We start from the raw sequence: 27,253 nt of genomic DNA, 5'->3' as shown, positions 1-27,253 counted from the left end.
CCCATCCAGACCCGAACCACCTCCAGGCATCGGGACATCATATCGAGGGCATCACTGGGGTGGTTTGGGGTAGAAATAAAAAGCTGGGTATCATCCGCATATTGATGATACCCAACCCCAAAACCACGAATGATCTCACCCAGTGGTTTCATATAGATGTGAACAGGAGAGGCGAGAGGACCGACCCCTGAGGGACTCCACAAATGAGAGGCCTCGAGGCCGACCTCTGCCCTCCTGCCAACACCGACTGCGAACGTCCCAGGAGGTAGGAGGAGAACCACCGAAAGACGGTGCCTCCCACTCCCAATCTCCGAAGACGCCGCAGTAAGATACCATGGTCGATGGTATCAAAAGCCGCTGAGAGGTCTAACAGGACTAGGACAGAGGAGCAACCCCTGTCCCGAGCCCGCCAGAGATCATTCACCAGTGCGACCAATGCGACCATTCTTAGATAATTAACGTTCTTGCAGAAAACCATGCATCTATTGAGGATTTTTAAAAAAAAACGAAAACAATTTTGTGTGCTTACCATAGTAAGGCTCAAAAAGCTCACTAGATGCAGCATAGAAATCCTCCAATTTGAAATCATTTGGTCCTTTTAAGGTCATCCCAAAACCTTTTGCATGCCACTTCTTCCTCCAGAGGACATATTCTGAGAAACCACCGGGGCCAGCACATACATCAGCAAAATACAACAGTTCAGCACCACGTTCTTTAATTAGTGGTTTCTGCAAACAGAAAGGATAGAAATTTAATCACCGCAACTAAATCAATCTCCCAAGTAAATAGTTGCATCAATCTGTTAAATTGCTTAGCTTCTGAGGTGCTTAATCAACTACCATTTTAATAAAGCTCAAAGGATTTTCCTACTCACTTTTCCCATTCAGAGAAGCCACCAGAGATACACAAATAAATGAAAACCCTCACCCCATGAGAATCCTTTGGGTTTGTAAACATGTGGTCGAAGACATAATCTATGTTTCCCATCTTCATTGCAGCTCTGTAAGTGTAAGATGGGCATTTGTTAAGAGTTTGCCCTTCACTGACCAAATATGTCGTAATGCGTAGTCTATTCTCTGACCTGTTTAGGAAGAAGGCTCCACGGATCATCTCGTAAGGATTGGATCTTGTACGAGCTCGGCGCATCTCCTCTCCATCCAGCACATCAAAAACACTCTGCAGAAAGAAATTAGAAAATCTAATCTAAGTGGGAAGGACAGCTAAACAGAACATTTTGCAGTTCCATACTTAGAACTTTATTTTACTTTACAGAACCCAATTATGGGGAGCAATTAGCAATGCAACATTCATTCTTTAATCAGAATGTAAGCTTCATTAAGTAGACAAGGCCAAAAAAAATTCAACTCCAGATGATTGCTAAAAATACTTTGTTGAGATTGGCTACAATAACAGAATAAAAGAAGAGAGCACGAGGGTATGCATGTAGGCAAGGAAGACCAGGGCCGGAAGTGCGGGGGAGCTACGAAAGACAGGATGGGTCTGGTATGTGAGCGGAAGGGTATGCTTGTGAGTGTGCCAGGAACAAAAATGGCCCAATGTATCATGCTGCCAATTTTCCTGTGCAACCTCAAAGCAGGAAGGTTTTTTTCCTTAGCCGGATCTCAACAACTTTCAGAGGTGACCCTACTTGACAGTGGAGGCCTACAAAATGGCAGGTGGTTACACATATACCTCAACTTTGATACACAACTACCAAAAATCCTGGATGATTAGACCCAGGATCTTATAAATCCAAAATGTCCTGTCACAGCTTTTCTGTGTGCCAGGTGTAGCGTTTCGTCTCGTAAATAAAGGTGACCATGATAATGCAAGAAGCCATCCTCAGACTTAAAATAGAGAAATCTTGGACTGGTCCAGGTTGCACTGGTGTTCTACAGCTGAGCCTGAGTGAAATGATTCTTCTCGGCAGGTTTGAAATAAGTGCTGTCAGGGAGGTGACTCCAGGGTGGTTGCAAAGGTTTCTAGCTGCAAGACTGTGGCTGTGAATGGCATCTGCTCCATCATTTGAGAGTCTGGATGAGGCATCTTCCTGTTTGTGTGGGGGCTGGGACACACAGATCACAAAATAAAAGCATGAGAATAAGACAGACCATCAAACCTGGCAATGATTGAGTTTCCAGGCTGTGCATAGTTGCTCCGGGCTCTTGTGGTTGGGTCATATATTACTGGATACTGTGTGCCTTTAGATGCTGCTTCCAAACCTTGAAAACACCGTCAATGATTTCAACTGCAGCTAACCTTTTTAAGTAAAAGGAGCAGAGCAAAGGTGATTGATCTGGTGCTGTGCCCTGCAAGGGCAATGTTAGGAGCAGGAACTATAAAGATAGTGCTTTATGCTGTCTTTTTACTGGAGTCTGGGTGCTGAAGAAGTATGGATACAAACATCTCTGGTTGTTGGAAAACCTCATTGGAATGGCTTTTCATTTCCCAGTAGCCCAGGGAAGGAAATAATGATATGCGAGAAAGCAGAAATAAACTGGTAACAGAAGTTTGCAAAAATCTATGAACCACTGCACATCTTCTTTGTTACTTGAGAGCTTCGTTACTGATTACTTGAACCTTCACAGGATCTATGTCCAGACTTCAGGTGAAAATTAAACAGCCCAGGAGTTCTATCTTGGCAAGATCAAATGTGCACTTTCCAGCTTGGAGTACAGACAATGCTTTTGGAGACACTACAGGATGAATTTGACACATAGTCCTGTGGTACCCTGGAGTAGATCAAGATGTTGTCCAAGCAAATAATCACTAACTGAAGATTTCATGAAAAGCTGGAAGACCATCAGGATTGTGAATGGCATGACCAAGTATTTGAAATGGCTACAACTGATCTGGAAGGTGATAATCCCCTTTCTTGATCTAGATCACACAGTACACTCCATGAAGATCCAGTATGGCGGTGACAGTGGCAGAGAATAATTATTCTATGAGATCCAAGATCAGCAGAAGAGAACATTGGTTGCACCCAGTTATGTGATTTAGGTATAGTGAGTCATTACAAAGATGAAGCCTCCCTTGCAAATTTATTCTTCAAAAATAGGACAGAGACTCCTGCTGAGGAGGTAAAATGACAAGAATGCATTCACAGAGATCCACTGTCTCTAGAAAAGTACATATAGACAACGTTTAGGATAGTTGCTCCGGGGACAAAATTTATTGTGCTGTCATAGAAGCAGTGTAGGGAAAGATTGTCAGTTTGCTTGTCACTGGATACATCATGGAACCCCACATTCCGGGCCAGTGGCAGTTTGGACAAGATTGAATGGTGCTTGAGTGGCCTGCGCGTTTCCACATTGTAACATCTTAATGATATCCCTGCTCTATGATTACCTGATGCAGCTAGCAGTTATGATTGTTAATATGGCGATGTGCCTAGTGGGCACAATGGTCAGTGTGACACCAAAACACCAAGCCAACTCTAGGCACATTGCCATATTAGCAATCACAACTGCTAGATGCATCAGGTGATCATAAGAGAATTGGGTTCTTTTAGTGACATTTTGTCAGCCAGACTGCATGGTGTTCATGTGGAGGAATAGGACTGGAAGCAAATGTTCATGGTTCAGTTTCAGAAACAAGGATGAATGCCGGAGCACTTGGCAACCAGGATGCAGGCGCAAGGCATCCAGCTATGCACATGGCTTTCTGAGGAGCTGGAGTCAAGCATACACCAGAGGTGTGCTAAATTTAGGGTGTGTAGCTGACAACCAGGAGATGAAGATCAGGGTGTGAAAATGGGACATATGCAGACCAAATGAAGAGAACAAGATGAAGAAACAGGAGTGGAGTTGCTGGGAAGAAGACATGGAATGTGCATTTATGTGCCAGGGAAAATTCTAGCTAAAAAAGTATACTTGCCTGTGAATTTCTAGTTTCTGTAAATTAATAAGGCTATCTCATGGGAACATTACAAGGGAGAGAATCTTTTCCCCCCCCTAGAAACGCAGAATATCAGCTAGAAGCTACACATACCCTTCTAACCAAACTACTTTTCCAGTGAATCTGGTTTGAAACCCGAGGAATCCCTCAGGTAAGATTGTAGGCACGATTGCAAGCCTATCCCTCTACTCCTAGAATTAAAATGCTTTGCAAGTGAAACTAAGCACAGCTTTCCATATTGGAGAAGAACAGGAATTTATGGCTAAGTGCAACATTCTGCTTCTCCCCTCAAATGCAGGAGATTTGCTACTTGAGGATGCTACTTTTTCCTGGGTGGACGAAAGGGGCCATATCCATAACCAAGTTTCATTCTGGCAATTAAAGCACTGGCCTGACAAAATTATCGGCTAAGAATCTTTCTATTTTGCATCATTTGTTAAAACAATGAAAGGAAAAATATGTTACCCTGCCAATATTTTCTAAAGGGAAACTCTCCCCAATGGTTGCACCCACTGGACAGAGAAGGACGACTTGTACGAGTTGAAATATTCTTATGTCCAATTCTCGTTGGTGGGAGAGAAGGCCAAATGCTAACTGGAATGGTATGCCTCAATTTGGATTTGTTAAGAGCAGGGGTAGGCAACCTCGGCTCTTTTATGACTCATGGACTTCAACTCCGACTTCTTTTATGACTCATGGACTTCAACTCCCAGAATTCCTGAGTCAGCTATACTATGCTGACTCAGGAATTCTGGGAGTTGAAGTCCATGAGTCATAAAAGAGCCGAGGTTGCCTACCCCTGGTTAAGAGTATATTCTAGAGCACAGCTTATTATAGCCTGAATGGTTAGGAATGGCCCTGTCACAGAATGATCAGAGTTTGATGAAGAGGAAATCAGTTTTTGGATTATACGGCTGTGCCTGGATGCATTAATTCACACTTCCCCACTCGTGACAGCATTTTTCTACAATGGCTCTGCTCTCTAGGGCTGAGCTCCAATAATACTTATTAGATACACTTATTGGACTCAAGATGCTTATTTGCCAGGCAAGAACTCAATTACTATTCAATTGCTTGAACAAGGTTTTCTTTTTCCTTGCTGCCACCCTCTCTAAGACAGTGGTCTCCAACCTTTCTGGCTTGGGGGCCCCAGCGGCCGGAAAGAGGGGATGGTTCTTTGTAAGCGGTAGGCATGCGCACATGCAGCTCCATTTGCGCTTGAACAAATGGGAGATTTGCTCGCACGGCCCGGTTCCGAACAGGCCGTGATCTGGGGGTTGGGGGGCCCTGCTCCAGGAGACCCACTGCCGTGCTTTCTCTCCTTCTCTTTTGAATGTGGGCTCTTGTTCAGTGCAGGATCCCTGTAAAAGTCTGTCTCTGATGTCAAAGCAGGGAGTCAATCTGAAGCTTCTGAAAATAAACGGGGAACTGGCCTCCACCACAAAAGGATAAACATCAAGTGAATATCAGGAATTCATATAAATCAAATCAGTATCAGACAACGTCAGTGCTTCGTATAAAAACTGGTGCTTTGCACTCATTTTTCCTATGACTGGACTCAATAACATTGCATATAGATTGCAATTTCACAATCACCCAACAACAAACTCTTCCTTAGCAGCACCCACTTCAATATTATCAGAGCGCCATCCTCAAAAGAGATTTCACTGAATGTGTTCTTCTGTAGAAGTCAAACTAGCTTCGTTAGAACAGGATAAGACTATTCTTGTATTCTGTTTGCTAGGGGGAAACGGGGGGGGGGGAAACTAAGCTGAAATATACACAAGTTTAAGACTGTTCATCTAAAGCAACTCATCCAAAGTTCAGTCTGAGAGGAAACAAATAAGGGAGTCACTTAAGCCTCCATGTTACTGGAAGCTACTCTATTCTAAATCTGTCACAACCATCAGCCCTCAGATTTTTCTGCCTTTGCACTGCACTGGTATTTCTCCTTCTACTGACAAGCCTGTTGTGGTTCCAGCAGATAAAATTCACCTTGCATTGGAGCATGCTGTGTAGGAGTTCTTTTCCACAGAATTCCGTTTCATCATCAATCACCAGTTTCCTCTATAAAACAAAATGTGGGGGAAATGAATCAACATGTGCAAAAGCATTTGTCTTAAGATCAAGGGCTATGTAATGATCCCAGCTCAAAAAGAGAAAATGCGATTCAGAACCACGAAGGACCTGCAAACTGCACTTGATGGTACCTCTTATATCAAACGTCTCTCTCTCTTCCTAGGATTGTTGGCAACAGCAGCCTAAGCCCTCCTTTAACGAGTTGCTGACTGGTGCAATTTGCATGAATCATTATTTCCTATTTGAATCTGAATCATTACACAGCCGTAATAAGATCATCACCTTTTTTTAGAAAGAAGTGGTATTCTTAATAAAATTTAAGAACGAACCAAAACTGTGAAGGCAGAACAATTTACAATGTAAAACCCATTAAGACAATGTGCACATTTTAGGTAGTGGGGCGGGAGCGGGGGGGGGAGAAATAGGAGTCCTTGAAATAAGAAATGTTCAGCCATTGAGCATGAGGAAAGGAAGCCCTAGCTCACCCTGACATAGTTTCACAACCACATCATCAGCAATGCATTGTTCCCGATTTTGGAACACCTGGCCAAAAAGAGACACTTAATCTACATAAACACTTTTACTATAAAAGCCATCATGGGGAGCCCAAACTGTTGCTTATCACATACAAATGTGTCCAAAAAAGTAAAGCAGGCAGGGAGAAAGGAATCTTATGATACTCTAAAAATTATCTTTGCTAACTGAAAATGTCCACGTGTGAAAATGAAACTGACACTTAAAAGTTTATTTTTAAAATATATCTTATTAGTACTTCACAACAACAGAATGACTTACAGCAGCTGAACTGGAATAGTTATTCCCGCTGCAAAGTCCCTTCCCCTGATAAGGTCTCAAAAATCTACTCCATGGAATTCGGAGAGCAACATGGCCAATTTATTAAGACTTTACATGAAATTGAGATTCCCCTAATATACAAACGCAGGGCTAATAAAATATTCATTTTATGGCTTCCGGTTTGCCGAGCCAGCCAGCATGGACGTCTGGAGGATGGCTCTCGTCTTCCACGTCCAGTTTCGCATCACTGGGGGGTCCTAAAAGGGCCGAAGAGTCGCCTTGGAGGGGCAACCAGAAAAATGGGCTTTTGCAGAAACGTGGGGGAGCTGCAACCCCCCCCCCCGTTAGTGCCTGCATTCCCTTCATACCGGTGGACGAAAGACTTGGCCATAGTAATATGGCCAGTTACTAGGCTGCAGACAGCCGAAGTCAAATTTACCATCAGGCAATATTAAAGCAGAGTGGAAGAGACAGGAGTAAGATTCCTCTCTTATACCTTAATCTTTTTTTTTCCATCTAAATAAGCTGCTAAGTACCTTCCCCCCTGTGGAGAGGGAGGGGGGAATTCAACCCTTCCTTCAAACAAGCTGCGATCAAGCTCAGGGGTGTTTTTTTTAAAAAAGTTGAAAAAAGAAACTGACTAAAAGAAAAGAACTTTCAAAGTATTTGGGGGACACCCAGTGGCTAAATCTGAAATTGCAATCTGATTTTCTTTTTTTAAAAAAATTAAGAAAACATTTAAGAAAAATAAGATAAGATTAACCTTGAACACCAGATGTAAAACTCCACCATGGAAGAGTTTCAAAAACAAATCTATGCTATGTGGGAAATATCCTACCAAACCTATCAGTTCCTTTCTGCAGCTGGCGATGAAATAAGAGCTTTTGGAAAAGAATTAGAAAGTATCTCAAAGAAACAAACTCAAATTGTGACTACAACCAATATTTTATCGGGACAGACCTTAACAGAAGAATCAAATACATTGGCAGAAGAATTAACTACTCAACAAACACAGATTTTCGAAGACAAAAATGAGAAACAGATGGAACAAAATTTATTCAGCCCAGCACAATTATATCAAGAGGCAAAAATAATGAGAAGATTTGGCGTTGTTAACAGACCCCTCAATCCTTCAAAAACGGAGACTGGAGGGCTACTTATATATGATACAACAATACAAGAATGCTTTGAGGACCCTGAGGCAAAGAAGCGAAAAATGACATGGCAAAGGAAGAAAGCAAGAATAAGATTGAAAAAATATGGACATACTGAAGAGGCCTGAAATAGATAACACCAAAATAGATAGGATTGTACTTGGATTATGAGAGATTGCTTTGATGAGTAGATAAAAATATTGACTAATTAAAAAAAAGATGTATGAATACTAACATTGAAATATTGAACTCTTTAAATGAAATGGATTAAGATGTATATATGTTAAGAATGATACAATGTAACTAATATACTTGGATGTAGTAACATGAAAGGATGTGTTAAATGTTGAAACAGAGAAATTTTGGTTAATTTTTAATATGTGGAAATTATAAATGAGAAATAAGAATATTATATTGTCCTCTTCCTCTTCCTCCTCCCTGCAATTGGTATTCTAATGACTACCATTCTCATATTGTACTACTAACGTCAATATGAAAATGAGATAAATAATAAGTATATTTACATTACTAGGTATTGGAGAAAATTGTGTAAAGGGAAAGGAGGTTATTTACAAATATGAAAATGAGAAACTTTAAACGTTTAATCTTATTATTAATGTAAAATTAAAGCTGGAAAAATATATAAGGTGTTTTGATATCTTAAGGATGGAATGTTAAAATATAAAATATACTAAGGTATTGATAAATATAAGAAAACTATTAAATGACTGATGGATAGCAATGAGAAGTATGTTAATTTAGATAAGAGATAATATGTATTAAAGGAGAGAGGGAATATTAGTTACAACAACTTGGAGATCTGTAATTATATGTATTTGTCTGAAATGGAACTATTGTAACCCAGATACCACATTGCTTTTTAAAGATATTATTGTAATAGTGGAAAATTAATAAATAAATAAAAAATATTCATTTTATACCAAGATAAATGCATAGACATAGACAATGCTAATAGTCCATATCTACATCCCCCAGACTTTTGGGGGGTTGGACAACATATAATTTTAACACATCATTTTCATTATTATTATCATCACCGTTGTCACTATCATTTATTTCTATTAATAGGAAATATGGTACTTACAGATATGGGAATAGTCTACCTTAACTGTATTTTTCAGTACATGAACAATGATAGATCCAATCACTGCAAGTAGCAGCCATGGCATATTTGCAGTCTGAGCAATATGCAGAAAGCAAGCTTATATAAACTCCCCTAAGAATACAGTATCTCAGTGATTGTCAGTACATCATTTAAAAATATGCCAATATCCAACGGAGGGGAAAAAACTATTCATCTCTCTGCTTACATACATTCTCAGCTACACTGCCACTTTTTAGAACATGTAAATATTGAAGAGCAGTGGTCTATGCCAGACAAATGGCATTCTATAAAATGCGGATATCATTGGAGCAAATGTGATTTCCTATTGCTGTGTTTAAACAGCTTGTCAAGCTATTCAAGCTTTCACAAATACAGTAATCAGAGGAGTGAAGCGGCAGTATTATATAATTTGAAATTGACAGACAAGGCCAGCCAGCTACACACTCAAGTGTATCAACCTGCTTATTTCACAAGGAGTATGAGCTCACAAGGGCCTCCCAAGCACAATGCATGAATATGTATCTGTCACAAAAATATCCACAAGGCTTCTTTGGCACATAGGAAAATAAAACAGTTCTGATTATAGGTACTTTTCATAAAATAACGCTAAAGAATGATGACAGTTGCTATCCAGGCCTTATAGATTCTCAGTCCTATGGCTACAAAGTTCACTTGGCAAACATGGACTAGAAATAAAAATGGAACTATGTATGACACCCTGAAAGAGCAGAATTAAAACTTGGGGGGAGGGGAGGAGAGAAACCTTCAGTAGAAATTCATTTAAATAGGATTCCATTAAAATCATGTACTAAAGTGTGAAGTTTAGGTCTCACCAGTAACTGTAATAAAAGATTAAAAAGCTCAAGATATTTTAATTATATTTACAGTTATTAAATTTATTTTTAATATGCTTTCATACAGTTCAATTATATTTAATAAAACTTTGACTCACTTGGTGTAGTTTAAGACTATTACTATAATTTTCCACCTGAAGTATCTTTTTTAGTATACTTCGGCACCTTTCTGAATTTAGCTAGAACTTTTTCACTCTTAACCAACTCAGCATTTAATTTTCTTTGTTTACCTAAAGAAATTTACATTTACGTTCATGCTATGTTATCATTGACAAAAATTAATAAAAATTATCCATCACTCTTTTATTCCTAGGGCTACCCAGCCGATCAATTACATTTATTTACAGTATCTCTTGAGTAGTGTTTTTTTTAAAAAAAAATCACTGAACCAGAACATAAATATTTTAGTATTTGTGTATTATAAGTGTTCTATTTATTTTGCAGTCCCTGCTTAAGCATCTTCACAATACACTAACATATTTTCTCTTTCTTAGACCTTTTTTATTACTTCTGATTTATAGATCTCTTCATCTAGAATATTTTTGCTTTCTTTTTTAGATCTGTTCACTGTAGATGTCAGTAATAAAGATTTGGTGGTGATTATTTCCCTTGTTGTGCAACCTGAATACCTTTCCTATTGTCATCCAATCCTTCAATTCTTCAGCATCTGGAATTTCCGTGGTACATTCTGGGCACCAGTCCACTTGCTCATAAGCACTAGCCTGTGAACAAGAGAAAGAAGATTTCAAGAGAGTCGTAAGTATAATAAATCTAGCTCAGTGTACATCCATAGATCAGAAAACCAACCTCAATTCAATGTTTACTAGAATGCTTGGAGAGAATCTTACTATTATTATAGGTATCAAAACATTATCTTCATCCAAGAAGAGAAATCAGTATCTGATTTCAGACAGTAAATCCTCAAATGAGGATTTTGAAAATGAACCTTACTCGAGTCACTAGCCCAGGAGTTCCCAACCAGGGGTGCGAGGCGATATTCCAGGGGGTGCAAAAACCTGGGTTTTCAAAATTATGGTGTATATGCATAATTTGTTTCCGTTATTTTGAACATTTGTAAGGGCTGCCAGAATGTATCAGAAGCATTCTGGGGGTGTGGGGTATAGAAAAGGTTGGGAGTCGCTGCACTAGTGCAAAGGAAAGTATCTATCAGACCTCTTCACAATGGGACATTCTGAGAACAGAATATCAGAAGGTGGTTTAAAGGAAATGTAATTACCTCTGGCTCATCTTGCCAGTTGATGTTCATCTCTCCATCAAATCCTTTCAGAATGAGCCCCAATCCACGCCTTCCTTTTTGTTGTGAGGCCTCCACAATCTCTTGCCTTCCCTGGCCATATTTACCAAGACCTTCACCTTCTCGAAAGCCCATCTTAGCCTACAAGGTAGTAGAAAAGGTGTTTTATATCCTTCTGCTACTTTCAACAAAAAGCACTGGTCTGTCTGATTAAAAATATTTTTACAGAAGATTTCCAGATTCTCCTTTCATATCTTCAACTTAATCAAGAGGAAAATTATATCTAGAAGCAGAAAAAAGCAAATAATAAAATAAACCTATTACAAATAAGCAACCTGCAGAGAACACAGCAGTTATTTCTTACTATACTTGTGAGGCATCTTCATTTCACTGTGTTCGGTTATCTTCCTTCAGTGCTGAATTTCTTCTTGAACATAATAACATCGTTATCAAAAGAGATGGCAATACAACTTCCATATGCCAAATAACACATAAAGAACAAAATGCCGATTTTGTGGAAGGGAAGATAAAGGCCCACATCCTATATAAAATCCAGAACTGTCTTCTAAATACACACCCACATTCAACTAAACCCTTACAAATACAAATCTATTTCAAAAAGTCATCAAGAAATAATTAAAACAGATAATGCTATGGTCCAGAAAGATAAAAAGCAGGGGGATGTTCCACTTTAGGTGAGTTTATTGCATTCTTTTTTGTTGCCTATTGGCCAACTTTAGTTTTGATTAAAATATTTTTTTCTTCCTATATTAAAGCTTTTTCATATCTTGGGCTGTAACAGTCAAACCTCAGTGAAATAAGCTAATCCTAATATTTTGACATCAAATAATGTAGCTCAAATGTTTTTGCGGATTATGAAAACTGAGATTAAGGGGTTAATTTAAATCATAGTCATTTCAATAATAAAATTTTCCAGATTCAATTTCTGTGATTCAAAATTTTTGAGGAAAATAATAATAATAATAATAATAATAATAATAATAATAATAATAATAATAATAATAATAAGAAGAAGAAGAAGAAGAAGAAGAAGAAGAAGAAGAAGAAGAAGAAGAAGAAGAAGAAGAAGAAGAAGAAGAAGAAGAAGAAGAAGAAGAAGAAGAAGTTGGAAGGGACCTTGGAGGTCATCTAGTCCAACCCCCTGCTCAGGCAGGAAACCTTATACCATTTCAGGCAAATGGCTGTCCAGTCTCTTCTTAAAAACCTCCAGTGTTGGAGCATTCACCACCTCTGGAGGCAGGTTGTTCCACTGGTTAATTGTTCTAACTGTCAGGAAGTTTCTCCTTAGTTCTAGGTTGCTTCTCTCCTTGACTAGTTTCCATCCGTTGCTTCTTGTCCTGCTTTCAGGTGCTTTGGAGAATAGCTTGACTCCCTCTTCTTTGTGGCAGCCCCTGAGATATTGGAACACTGCTATCATGTCATCCCTCACTCTTCTCTTCGTTAAACTACAAATACCCAATTCCAGCAACCGTTCCCTATATGTTTTAGCCTCCAGCCCCCTAATCATCTTTGTTGCTCTTCTCTGTACCCTTTCTAGAGTCTCGACATCTTTTTTACATCGTGGTGACCAAAACTGGATGCAGTATTCCAGGTGTGGCCTTACCAAAGCATTGTAAAGTGGTATTAGTACTTCACGTGATCTTGATTCTATCCCTCTGTTAATGCAGCCTAGCACTGTGTTGGCTTTTTTGGCAGCTGCAGCACACTGCTGGCTCATATTGAAGTGATTGTCTACTAGGACTCCGAGATCCCTCTCACACTTACTACTATTGAGCAAGGTACCACCTATACTATACCTGTGCATTTGATTTTTCCTGCCTAAATGTAGAACCTTACTTTTTTCACCACTGAATTTCATTTTGTTAGATAGCGCCCAGTGTTCGAGTCTGTCCAGATCCTTCTGTATTTTAAGCCTATCTTCTGGAGTATTGGCTATTCCTGCCAGCTTGGTGTCGTCTGCAAATTTGATGAGTTCCCCATCTATCCCCTCATCCAAATCGTTGATGAAGATATTGAAGAGCACTGGGCCCAGAAAAACAGCCCTGGGGCACCCCACTACACACTTCCTTCCATGTAGATGCAGTTCCATTGAGGACCACACGCTGAGTACGGCCTGTCAGCCAGCTGCGAATCCATCTGGTGGTGATGTTAACCCACATTTTTCTATCTTATCAAGTAGTAGGTTGTGATCTACTTTATCAAATGCCTTACTGAAGTCCAAGTAAATTATATCTACAGCATTCCTCTGGTCCACTAATTTTGTCACTTGGTCAAAGAATGTAATAAGATTTGTCTGACATGATCTGTTTTTGACAAACCCATGTTGACTTTTAGTGATGACTTTGTTTGCATCAGGGTGTTCGCTGATTTGTTGTTTGATTCAAAATCTCTCCTTAAAACTGTCTCTCCTTAAAAATCATCTACCGTATGTTAATAAAAGATTATTTTGGCAAGGTTGTAATCAAACCAGTACATAGGATGTCAATCTGCTACATGTTTATCATCTCCTATGATAATTTTTGAGGAAACTGGAAAAATTACAAAACAGTATTTAATAACTAATATTAGTGTAGCTTTATTGCTTTATTGCCCATATATCTGAAGGCAATAGCAAAACCTAAATTCTTATGTATATGTGTGCTGTTACCTGCCAGATTTACTGTAGTAAAACACTGGAAATCTGAAGTACTTCCTTGAATCAATATTTTTAAAATTTAGGAAATAAAAAATTAAGTAATTTGTTTCTGTATACTTTGTTTCTATAAAACTGTATAGCTGCTTTTAGATATATTCTTACATTGATTAATAATGCTAATCTTTTAAAAAAAATACAACTGCGTAAGAATATTAAAAACACAAAAAATATACACTACAAAAATACATCCACACTTCCATAAAAAAAATATGAGAATTTACCTTTCAAAAGAAAATCCCAACACAAACATAGCACACTCCTATCCCTTTATCACAGGCATGTCAAACTGCCGGCCCGCGGGCCAGATGCGTCACACCTAAACCACACCCATCCCATTACCGGCAATGGGGAAAAAGTCGCAATACGTCAGGCAACATCATGTGACGTCACAAGTTTGACATGCCTGCTTTACCAGAAGGATATCACACCTTAGGTCACAATGATAAAACAAAACAGAACAGAACAAAAATAATGGCATATTTCTCCACATTAAAAAAGCTCAATCCACAAAATCCCCATAGACAAATTATACCATAAAGAGAAAATATTCACAATGACTAGTAAAACTGTCATTTACAGTTAACGTAAACTCTTTGATAACAACTAATTACCAAGAGATAAAAATAAAAAAATTCTCATCTCCAAAGACTTGTTCTGGTTTATTTAAAAAACGATGACTGAACAAATCCCAATTTGCATAAAACATCCAAATAAAATTGTTTCCCATGACTGGGTAAACCATAGCTTCTTAAACATAGTGATTATATCTTTTAGGAAATTCAAGGCTCATTTTCTACCAATTACCAACACTCAGAAGTAATGGGAAGAACACAACATTCTGCTTAACACACTAAAATATTTGTTAGGAAGTATAGTACATGTAGTACAAAAAGATTGTATTTTGTAATGTTTGAAAGATCACATCGGACTTTCTGGTTCTGCACTTCATTAAGGTTTTTGATGCTTGCCTAAAAGGAAATATCCTACATTTCAAAAAGGTCATGTAAATCTACATATTTTCATGCACCACATACGTACATATGTAACAAAGTATTACATAGATATTCATATTCATAGAAATACATTGCCAAAGAGCAATAAGGTCCCAAATAAGAAATTTCATTTACATTTAAAGATTCACTGAACTAGGAATGATCTATAGTTCTATCACTCTGATTGTTCTGTGCTAAATTTAGTTTCTAAAAAACAATAATTTCAATTAATATATTAAAACCATATGGGTAAACTCAGTTCATGTCTAATCTATGCCGCCTAGAATACTAATAAATGTATAGAGTTGAATACGTAATGATAAATAATGTATGTAGCACAAAAATGTTCGAGATGACCACATAATTTTCTCCTAGGAGCTATTGAAAATCATACCCAAAATTATCTTTCTCCTAAGCCTTCAATTATGCTTTGCTTTTAAAAACTTTTTTTAATGTGCATACTTTGGTTATAGGCATCCTCTTAAAGGGTGACATACAATCTGTGTAAAACACAAAGCAGTATAATCTACAATACTTAAAAAACATAACTGTTTTCAAAAATTAATTTAAATACTATAAAACCACCCAATTAAGCAACAAGTCAATTTAAATTATCTGAAAATTAGCACAGAAAAAAATTTGAAAGGGAAGTCACCCAGTTTGCTGAACCAAAACAGAAAATTTTGAGGTTCCTAGAAATTCCAATTGTTCTTCAAGCATAATGGAGCTAGAAGCTTATTCCACAGATTGCACTAAACCTCAAAATGCTTGAAAGTGGAAAAAAAAGCCCATATTAAGCTGCTAGTTCCTGGAAATAAACAGAAAAGGGTAACTACTGAATAATAGTAGCTTAAACTATTTTAGCCCTAATGCTCTGCCAGTAACACGTTTATGATAGCTGAAGACATAAGAAAACAACGGAAAGACTAGTAACGTACAACTAAATGACAGAAGATTAAGGAAACTCCTCTATTACATTATTGTGAGATCCCAAGAATTTGAAGAGATGTTTTAGTAGTGTTGAAAATCAGGATCCAAAGATACCCTAACAAATAAAGATGATAAACTCTAGTTGTATTCTCAGGACCAAGCTGACAGATTCTACACAACAACAGGCATTCTGACCCACCATGAGCTTCTGGGACACACTGTTGTACATAGAGTAGCGGGAAGATGTGCCCTCCACAAGGGAATCTGCATTGAATTTATTGCTGAAAGTGCCAAGAGTAGGCCGCTTCCCGCTGTTCTCACTATCAGATTCACTGCTGCTTGTGGTGGAAGAATCTGAAAACCAAACAGAATAAATAGAAGCTTCAGTAGTCGGTGCTACAACAACATATATTGGTTGTGATCTAGGAACACAGGCTAACCTTTATCAAATTGGACTACCTACTTCAAAACTGTCTCAATATTGAGAGCAGTTCTCTGAGATTTTAGCTTTCTATTTCTAGCTAAAATGTCACATTCTGAAGTTGACATCAACTGCGTTCACATTAGGCGTCCTAATACAGAGCTGTGGAATCTGGATACATCTTTTCTGTTTCCAAACACATGAAGACTGAAAACAATCAATAGGAAGGATCTTTTTGAATAGAGAGAATGTGAGAAAGTGACCCTCTAGCTGCGGCCTCTTTCTGAAACAGGATCACATAACAACTAATTTCTGTAGGGTAACTGCAATCCATTATAATAAACTGTTACTAAAAATTAGTTGATTATAAAATCACATCAAGTAATATATTGATAATGTATGGATTGCATGGTAGTACATATGTTTGAGTGCTCTCACTTTTAATCCTTCTGCTATACAGAGTAGCTGAACCAACCAAGTTTAGCATGAATGAAACCAATTCATGGTTTAGCATTATGTGAAAATCTAACAAGCCGTGATTAGTTATGACCTGACATTTTAGGAGAGAAGGAGTAAACAAATTAAGATTTCTGGTTCACAAGGCTATCCTGATTAGGTTTCACCTTTTCATTACTAGTACAGGTTAAGCAGAAACAACTGAGCGACATAAATTAGCATTCTTACCGAGTCAGAATTCTAGCTACTTACAAACACTCCCACTCCCTCCTATTCCTCTGATTTTTCTCCCAAATCAACTTACCATTCATATTTCTCATTATAATGGCTTAGTGGTTTCATGTAGATGTTTAACAACCACAAGTATTACTAATGAATACACTTCAGGCATCTCAAAAGCTAAGAGTAGTACCATAGAATACAATAGCAAACAGAATGGGAAACCACTGATATGTCAAAGAGAACTTACTCATTTCCAAGCATCCCCACTTAGGGTGTTGATGTCTATTAGTCTAAATGTTTTTAATAATTTAAATACTTTAAAATGTTGTCTCCTCAAAACCATCCAATCCATACACAAAGAGCAAATAACATCCCTGCTCCTAGTCTAAATATTAAGATCAGTTAATGTGTGTTGAGAAGAAGGCTGTCTTGATGACAGCTCCTAACTCCAGGCTGTTTTCAGCAACTAAACAGTGAGAGAAGTAGGACAAAAGACTACCATTTCAACTGACCATTAAACATGAACTTTGCTTTAAATGTCTGTACTTTTAATGTCTTTGCAACTTACTTACTTTATATTACTGATTAGACAACTCGTGACCTGTCAGTTATTGTGTATTTCCTTATCTAAAGAGAATCAGAATGACCAAAGGCAAAAAAAACCCAATGGGACCTGGAACAACTTCTGACTTCCTGCTGGCTTTCCCATTGACTTTCCTTATAGAAATTTGGCAGGGAATGTTGGATAAGACAAGCACATGACTGTGACTGACGACAGTGGCACAGGCATGCAGCAGCACTGAAGCCGATATATTTTGCCAACTTTCAATCCCATAGAAGTCATAGATACTAGATTTTGGATGCATTCTATAAATTAGCCCATTTGAGGTATGCCGTTTCAAAATTGTTGCCCTGTGATGCACTATTTCATCCAACTGAAGGTTATAAACAATCAAACAGACACAAGGGTTTTAGCTGTATATCGATTCTTTTTCATTGTTCTCTTGTGCACAGCACTGGGGTTCTTTGGAGCAAAGAGTGATACAATAACAGCAATATTATCCACCAAAGTAGCTTCCATTCCCAAATCCATCTTGAAAGTCACACTGGAATGAAAATAGATAGATAAATCCTTTCCAGACAGCTTGACATTTATAAACAACTATTCATTCTGAGTCTGGCTTAAAATTACAAACCAGGTATCAAACTAGTTTTTCCAAGTCATAGGATTTGTCTCCAACTCTTTCAAAGCCAATAGGATGATATTATCCCTCACTTATACATTTATCATCTAATTTTACAATCTATTCGTATAGATTACAGTACAGACACTCTTAACTGGCTACTAAATTCAAACTGCACAAGGATCCAAAGAATACGTAGCTGGCCTCATTTTTCCATACATTTGTCAATATCCTTAGACTGCACAAGCTAGAAACATTCTATTCTAGTCTGAAGGGAGTTGATTCCAGAGAAGCAAAAAAGACAGCGAAATTTAAAGTTTGTGTGGCAGAAAAAGAGTTAACACAGCTCTTCCTTAGGAATTCTCAGAGTGTATGTTTAAAGTAATCTACTTTAGTTTGGCAAGATTTCTGTATACAGGCAAGGGACAATAAAGGAAACTGCTTAGAAGAACCTCAACATGTTTTGATTTTTGGAATCTGACAGGCTTCCTTCTCTTCTCTGTGCAGTTAGTGTGACTGGATGCTGAATGTTCTTTGACTACTCAGATTACATACACCAAGATCTTGCTGGGCTGGGCTAAAATCATCAATATTCCATTACCATCTGATTCACAATCCTGATACTTCATAGTGTTTTTATTACAGTCTTCTCATTAATAATAATTCAACTAAGAACAGTGGGGAGACTGCTATAAATTCAATGCAACAAAGTTAGAGATAAATGTTTGAGCATGGGAGTTTTAAAATTATCATAACTGCATTCTCCATCATACGTTCCCCAAGGTGACTGAAAGCTTCAGGAATTTATGTAGTGATTGCTTCAGAAAGTACCTTGAGCAGCATGGTTAATATTAAGTTGGGTTTCATCGTCTGATGTGGAACTGAGAGTCAGGCCCAACTCTTCTATCCTTTTTTTCTGCCTTTTCTGTGGGCTGCTATATTCAGGGTCTGTTCTTCTCTTCATCTTTAACTGTAAGAAAACAGAGTATATATTTCATCAACAAATTCATATACATAATTCTAAGGCAATAGAATATTCTAGTTTCCAATCTTTTTGTAAATATTTTACCTAGAAAATTGGAGTGCCTCTGTGCATTTTAAACAACATTCATCTAAAAGAAAAAGAGTAGGAAAGGAAAAATAAAGCTCTACCCAGTTTTTTAAAAAAAAAACTAAAGAAAACATGTCTGAATAGGTTCTACAATTACCTTCCAAAACATTTTATGTTACCTTTTTGCACGTTATTTTTTAAAAAATATTTCACTTATCTCAATATAATACTATTTCTCCAAAGTATTTTAAAAAAGTAAAAATGTTAAAATATTAAGCCTAGTCAAATGCCACTACCTTGTTTATTTCTAAATCATAATCATTTTCATTTTACTGAACTCAATGTGTATATGTTAAGACCCTTTAAAATTCATTAGAGTATAATTTTTACTGGAAAGCATAAATATTTCATAATTTTCCAAAAAAATGGTAAATTAAGTTAAGGGAGCATGTGATATCAAAACTAACTAAATTTGATGTAAAATTCAGGTAGGTTTGGAAACTATTTTGAATAATCTAAGAAGTGATTTGGTAAATTTGGTAAATTTCTAACATCAGATTATAACATTTAGAATTTTTCCATTTTTGTTTCTGCTAAATTTGTTGATTTTAAAAAAATCTTTTTCAAACCAGATAGAATTTAATTGTAACTGTAGTTTTTGCCTTTTTATGATTTATAAACTGAATCATACTGTTATAGCTGTTACTTAAATTGTTTTACTTTAAAACTGAATCCAGCTTTCAAACTGATATACCTTAATACCATTTTCCCCCTATTTTTATTGTTTCTTTCTCTGATGATAATCTTAATTAAAAAAATAAAATAAAAACAGTATATTTGAGACTAAAATCATAAATATTTTTATGTTGAGCCCCATTTATACAATGGAATTGACTGCTGAATCAAGATTTGTACAAGGTTAGGGACGGGCCATATATTTAAAACCAGGAAAATAAGAGGGATAATAAACATACAACCAGTTTAGCTGGTATTTATATATTAAAAACATGTATCAAAAAACCCCTATAGTTTCTTTAAAAAAAGTTAAAGCATTAAAAAATACAAATATTAAAAATGCTAATTTTAGAAACACAAAGACACACTAATGCAAATAGAGGTATCCAAAAACATTTTGGCATGGAATATACAGCTGCCTGTTGCAGCTGGATACTTATAGTTAAGTGAAGAATTCTTACATTGTTAATCTTTTGATAATAATGATATCTAGAAAAAGTATACTATCTCCTATATTATATACATTCCTTAATGAAAGTGAGGTGAAACAAACTACATTGTATTTTATTAACAAAGGTCAATTCTATCATATTTATCCACAGTTACATAGACACTTAAAAGAAAAAAATATGAAAATCAATGTTCTCATAACAGATCAATTTCCTTTACTGTGAGAATCAGATGAACAGCTGCCAATTACAAAATATACTCTGGTCAATTCAGAGAATGGCTCAAAGTTTGACTCCTCTGTAGTCCAATTTTATATAACAAATTCAAGTCTCATTTCATTCAAAAGGCCTTATTCCAGTACAATATAATGGGAAAAATCAGCAAAAGAGCACTGACTTTTAATAACTTTGGAACATATAAAAATTTGCTAGAATACATTGCTAGATTTTCTAGTATGATGGAATATAATACCAAAACTTTGTTCTGATGTTGTTTGGCCTCAATGCCATGCCTATAACCTACCAATAGAAACAGGAAAAAAAAGCGTGAACTGGATGGGCAGTCACTTTTTAAAGTATAAGGTATTCAGAATTATAAAGATAGCATTTTAATTCGGGTATTGGTTCTTGAGGGACAGAAATATTTAACAAAATTTTGCAGAAGAGGGAAGGAATGCCTTTACAGTAGACAAGAGACATTAAAAAAAAATCAGCATGTAAACTTTACACACAGAGAGCAAAAAAATGGAATAGGGAAGCTCCATGGGAAACTTCGGGAGCAAAAGGTGGTTGAAAAAAATGTAAGTCACCCAGGGAAATTCAAAATGGGGAATCTTGATAGCAGGTAAGACGAACACCGCTGAGTCCAAAATAACCCATTTTCTTGAAAATAGGTTTAGATCCCAGGCTAACTCCTCGGAGAGGCCCCAAAAGCTCAAGTGAAGGCGAAGAGAGAAAGGCGAAGCAATGAAGGCAAGCTAAGGGAGGCGTGAGAGACGGCCAGCGAGCGACATGCGAGTGACTGCGATGGGAAAAGGTCATCAACAGGCTTATAACGGGCATAGAAGCAGGCAGGGAAGAGCGAGCGAGCAGCGTGGGATCCTCTCGTGTGGCGGGAACGTCAAGAGCGAACCGACAAGCCCCCTGGAAGAGCAAGAAGCGCGACCGGAGGAGGTGGCCGTCCACCGCCAGCCCCCAGCTTCCTTGGCTCGCTCGCTTTCCGTCCCCGGGCCCTTGCCTGCTACACTCACAAAGGGGAAGGGGTTCTGCTTCGGGCCGGAACAAAAGAGGAGAAGGGAAGAGCAGGGCTCGGAGCTGTACACAGCTGCGGCTGGGCTTGGCAGGAGGAACGGCAGCCCGACCCTCTCCAATTCTACTCCGCCACAGTTCACTTTCGTTTCCCGGCAGCTCCTCTCGGGGGCGGGTTCTTCCTCTTAGCAGGCGCGAACTGATGACGCAAACAAAGGACGAGTGAAAGGAAAGTTTTGGTGCGGGTGCGGCTGGGACTGGCGCCCCTACTGGCGGGCGGTTAGAACTGAGCGACGAACAGCCCGAGCTTTATTCCAATTCCCGAAGGCAGCCGGGTTGCAAGTGTGCGAGCGGAACTAAGAGCTTTCTTTCGTAAGGTACCGGTATACTGTCAATTTTTGCAGCCTACGAATGAGGCAAGTTAGGGCATCTTCTCTGTTTTCCAACAGCTACTAATGCTTTCCCCGTGAGTGAGGCATTAATTTTAAACCTGGAGATTTAGATGTAACTATACAGTGAGGGGGAAAAATCATTTGATTCCCCTACTGATTTTGTACGTTTGCCCACTGACAAAGAAATGATTCAGCCTATACTTTTAATTGTATGTTTATTTTAACAGTGAGAGACAGAATAACAACAAAAAAAACAGAAAAACGCATTTCAAAAATGTTCTAAATTGATTTGCATTTTAATGAATGAAATAAGTATTTGATCCTCCAACAATTAGCAAGATTTCTGGCTCTCAGGTGTCTTTTATACAGGTAATGAGCCGAGATTAGGTGCACTCTCTTAAAGGGAGTGCTCCTAATCTCAGTTTGTTATCTGTATAAAAGACAACTGTCCACAGAAGCAATCAATCAATCAATCAGATTCCAAACTTTTCTCCATGGTCAAGACCAAAGAGCTGTCCAAGGATGTCAGGAACAAGATTGTAGACCTAAACAAGGCTGGAATGGGCTACAAGGCTATCACCAAGCAGCTTGATGAGAAGGTGACAACAGTTGGTGCGATTATTCACAAATGGAAGAAACACAAAATAACTGTCAATCTCCCTTAGTCTGGGGCTCCATGCAAGATCTCACCTCGTGGAGTTTCAGTGATCATGAGAACTGTGAGGAATCAGCCCAGAACTACACGGGAGGATCTTGTCAATGATCTCAAGGCAGCTGGGACCATAGTCACCAAGAAAACAATTGGTAACACACTAAGCCATGAAAGACTGAAATTCTGTAGTGCCCGCAAGGTCCCCCCACTCAAGAAAGCACATCTATAGGCCCGTCTGAAGTTTGCAATGAACATCTGAATTATTCAGAGGAGAACTTGGTGAAAGTGTTGTGGTCAGATGAGACCAAAATTGAGCTCTTTGGCATCAACTCAATTTGCTGTGTTTGAAGGAGGAAGAATGCTGCTATGATGACCCCCCCAAGAACCCTATCCCCACCTTCAAACATGGAGGTGGAAACATTATGGCTTGGGGGTGTTTTCCTGCTAAGGGGACAGGACTTCACTGCATCATGACAGATAGGACCATGTATCATCAAATCCTGGGTGAGAATCTCCTTCCCTTCTATCCTGGATAGGTATTCCAGTATGGCAATGACCCAAAACACACAGCTAAGGCAACAAAGGAGTGGTTCAAGAAGCAGCACATTAAGGTCCTGGAGTGGCCTAGCCAGTCTCCAGACCTTCATCTCATAGAAAATCTGTGGAGGGAGCTGAAGGTTCAAGCTGCCAAACATCAGCCTCAAAACCTTATTGACTTGGAGAGGATCTGCAAAGAGGAGTGGGACAAGTCCCTCCTGAGATGTGTGCAAACCTGGTGGCCATCTACAAAAAATGTCTGACCTTTGTGATTGCCAACAATCACAATAAGGTGGCTTGTGTACACCCACCTTGAGAGCAATCCCGCTGCTGCGCCTCCACTTTCAACTCAGAGCCGAGGATCCACGGATGGCCTCTTAAGTGGGGAGGACGAGCTTTGCTGCTGCTGCTGCTGGGCTACGCCTGGGCTACACCCTGCCACTGCCTCCCAAACCACCTTTGCCACTGGGGAAAGCAGTGGTGGGGCACTCCATGCGGTAGGGGAAGCAGCAGTGGCAGTGGAGCGCTCCATTGGGTGGGGGGAAGCAGTGGTGGGAGGGTGTTCCATGTGGGGGGGAAGCAGCAGCAGCAGCAATGGAGCACTCCATTGGGGGATGGGGGGAAGCAGTGGCGGCGGGGCGCTCCATGCAGGGGGGGAGCAGAAGGGTTTTGTGGCTCCCGGTGTTTTTGGTGGGAAACAGTTCCAAATGGCTCTTTGAGTGTTTAAGGTTCCCAACCCCTGTTCTAGGCCATCAACCCCTTTTATTTATATTGCCAAAATTTAGCAATCATTTCTTGAGTTGCCAAAAATCAGTGAGATTCCTGTCATTTAAAAATGTATATGAAAAGACATACAGTACTCTCAGAACAATAGCAATGTAATATTCAAAGATTACTTACCTTAGTACCCAATTGTATTTTCATTTTAAAAAAATCCCTGTGATACAGCCCTGCCTGCTTACATGATCATCCTTGCCCTGCAATCCTTGGCCCAACAAAACACTAAAACGCCTTGGAAATAGTTCTTATATTACTTTGAAAACATTTTACACTTTCAAACATCTGGACATTTTACAGGGTGATTTTTAATTTTTCCTTTGTTGCTTTTCTATTGTATTGATTTTGATTGCAGTACACCTTTTTATGACTATTCCTTCTACTTTTAAAGTGAACTCTAAACTGCTCTGGAATAAGATTTTCTTGACCACAAGAATAAAACAAAATTAATTAAAGTGCTATGAAGCAACTAAAGTTTGCAGAATATAACATAGCAAAGATATTAAGGAAAGTTCAATCAGAAATACAAAGCATATTAATTTCGAATAGAGGACATGGAGAAAACAATAAAAATTAAGGAAAAAAAGTCAATGTTGGATGCATTCTACAAAAAAACTGGATTACTGCACCTAGTTAATTTAAATTATCTGGAAGTTGAATTACCTGGGTAATCTCAAAAAACTAAGCTGGATTTATCATTTGGATCTGAATGGGAAACCTCAAGAAATATGAGGACTATAGGCCAGCCTGAAAAGTCAGAAAAATAACATGGAAGGCAGTTCAAACATTTTGTCAAGTAAACAATATATACATGTCTGTCACAAGGAATCAGTCCTAGCTCAAAGGACTTGCTAAAAAAAACTTAAGGAAGAGTAGCTGGATTAAGTAATTCTCCTTCTCTGGATAACCATTTATTCATAACTTGCTGTGTAGATGCAAAATTTAACTATATCCTCCATTTTTCAGTGTTTAAAGATACAATTTATGATTTTGTTGTCTTATTAGTGTTCACATAAATCTAGCAGAGCCAGAATTCAGTGAAGTTGTCACATGGGTTTTCATCTGTCTTTTCCCATTTCCTTATTATTTGCATTGTACCTTTTTTTTACATTAAACATGCATGCAGCCATCCCCACTGCTAAGAACTGAATGGAAATGCAATATCAGTAGCAAAATACATCTGGTTGACCATTATGAGGTATTCTAAATTGGAAAAGTCCTTTGTACAGCACATTTTTTCTATCTTCAGTATTTGCATTAAGAAAGGAATTCTTGCCTTACTTTGGGACATAATGGTCAGAGAGAAAAACGTAAGAGAAAAAGTATAGAATACTTAGCAGTAAAGTTGTTCAGAAACAGCAGACCCTATTCTTGGAATATGATGGTAGAAAAAAATAACAACCTTCTCAAATTTGATTGATGAACTTTCTTCTAAAAAATTTGTTTGCAGAACACTCTTATGATAGCTGATCAAGAACTAGTACTAAAAACCATTATAAAAATAATTGAACTGAAGAAGCTTCTTGGATGAGAAGCAAAATGTCAAGGAAAAACAAAGTCCAGTTGCTTCTTGAAAAAGCACCTCCAAGCAAATACAATATTTTTGCTCATTTAATGAGGTTATTTCTATTTTTGCAGAAATATTAAAAATTCAAAAAGCTACACAAACTTTTAAATACTACTTTGTCGACATATTGACATTTTATCTTCAAACAGTACAGGTGATGTACTTGAATGAAAAAAACTATTAAAAATTTAACTGTATATTTATTCCACAAAAAACGTTAAAATTTCATTCTGTGGAAAAAGCACACCTTTGGCTCCATTACCTGGTTCTGCCCCCATTTGCAGAAACAACCTCAAATATGTATTTCTTATAACTGCCTAGCTCACAGGTCGGCAACCTGCGGCTCCGGAGCCGCATGCGGCTCTTTGAGCCGTCTCTTGCGGCTCCCAGCCACCCGGTGCGCGCGCACCTCTTCCAACGGGCAGTGGTGCGCGCGCACCTCTCCAAATGGAGAGTGGCACCGCCCGTTTGGAGAGGTGCACGCGCACCTCCCCGAATGGGGGGAGGTGCGCGCGTACCTCCGCGCGAAGGGGCAGCGGTGCCGCTCTTTGAGGAAGCTGCCGCGGCCCGTCTGCTAAGCTGCCGAAAGCGGCAGCTTAGCAGACGGGCCGCGGCAGCTTCCTCAAAGAGCGGCGCCCCTGCCCATTCCGAGAGGTGCGCGCGCACCTCTCCGAACGACCGGAGTTGCGCGCGCACCTCCCCAAACCTTTGGGGAGGTGCGCGCGTACCTCCGCGCGAAGGGGCAGCGGTGCCGCTCTTTGAGGAAGCTGCCGCGGCCCGTCTGCTAAGCTGCCGAAAGCGGCAGCTTAGCAGACGGGCCGCGGCAGCTTCCTCAAAGAGCGGCGCCCCTGCCCATTCCGAGAGGTGCGCGCGCACCTCTCCGAACGACCGGAGTTGCGCGCGCACCTCCCCAAACCTTTGGGGAGTTGCGCGCGCACCTCCCCAAACCTTTGGGGAGGTGCGCGCGTACCTCCGCGCGAAGGGGCAGCGGTGCCGCTCGTTGAGGAAGCTGCCGCGGCCCGTCTGCTAAGCTGCCGAAAGCGGCAGCTTAGCAGACGGGCCGCGGCAGCTTCCTCAAAGAGCGGCGCCCCTGCCCATTCCGAGAGGTGCGCGCGCACCTCTCCGAACGACCGGAGTTGCGCGCGCACCTCCCCAAACCTTTGGGGAGGTGCGCGCGTACCTCCGCGCGAAGGGGCAGCGGTGCCGCTCGTTGAGGAAGCTGCCGGCAGCTTCCTCAAAGAGCGGCGCCGCTGCCCCTTCGCACGGAGGTACGCGCGCACCTCCCCAAAGGTTTGGGGAGGTGCGCGCGCAACTCCGGTCGTTCGGAGAGGTGCGCGCGCACCTCTCGGAATGGGCAGGGGCACCGCTCTTTGAGGAAGCTGCCGCGGACCGTCTGCTAAGCTGCCGCTTTCGGCAGCTTCAGAGACGGGCCGCGGCAGCTTCCTCAAAGAGCGGCACCACTGCCCCTTCCCGCGGAGGTACGCGCGCACCTCCCCAAAGGTTTGGGGAGGTGCGCGCGCAACTCCGGTCGTTCGGAGAGGTGCGCGCGCACCTCTCGGAATGGGCAGGGGCGCCACTCTTTGAGGAAGCTGCCGCGGCCCGTCTGCTAAGCTGCCGCTTTCGGCAGCTTAGCAGACGGGCCGCGGCAGCTTCCTCAAAGAGCGGCACCGCTGCCCATTCGCGCGGAGGTACGCGCGCACCTCCGGTCGTTCGGAGAGGTGCGCGCGCACCTCTCGGAATGGGCAGGGGCGCCGCTCTTTG

At 39.7% G+C, this 27,253-nt stretch overlaps 1 protein-coding gene across 1 annotated transcript in view; it reads right to left on the bottom strand.

The window, feature by feature from the left end:
- The window catches only part of CMTR1 (cap methyltransferase 1), a 46,079-nt gene extending 24,342 nt beyond the window's left edge, over positions 1–21,737 (bottom strand). Inside the window, exons 1-9 of the mRNA XM_081313683.1 lie at positions 21,570–21,737; positions 18,916–19,054; positions 16,001–16,155; positions 11,146–11,304; positions 10,538–10,630; positions 5,896–5,967; positions 1,082–1,176; positions 928–1,000; positions 530–728 (exon numbers count right to left, since the gene is read on the bottom strand). Coding sequence (XP_081169809.1) covers positions 530–728; positions 928–1,000; positions 1,082–1,176; positions 5,896–5,967; positions 10,538–10,630; positions 11,146–11,304; positions 16,001–16,155; positions 18,916–19,048 — 979 coding nt within the window. The 5' untranslated portion in view covers positions 19,049–19,054; positions 21,570–21,737. The remainder of the gene's footprint in view (positions 1–529; positions 729–927; positions 1,001–1,081; positions 1,177–5,895; positions 5,968–10,537; positions 10,631–11,145; positions 11,305–16,000; positions 16,156–18,915; positions 19,055–21,569) is intronic.
- Between the last annotated feature and the right edge of the window lie 5,516 nt (positions 21,738–27,253).

Source organism: Vipera berus, assembly GCF_964194415.1.
Source record: "Vipera berus genome assembly, chromosome: 1".
NCBI lineage: Eukaryota > Metazoa > Chordata > Lepidosauria > Squamata > Viperidae > Vipera > Vipera berus.
The sequence above is the reverse complement of the archived record's forward strand: the minus strand, read 5'-3'. Positions and strand labels throughout refer to the sequence as shown.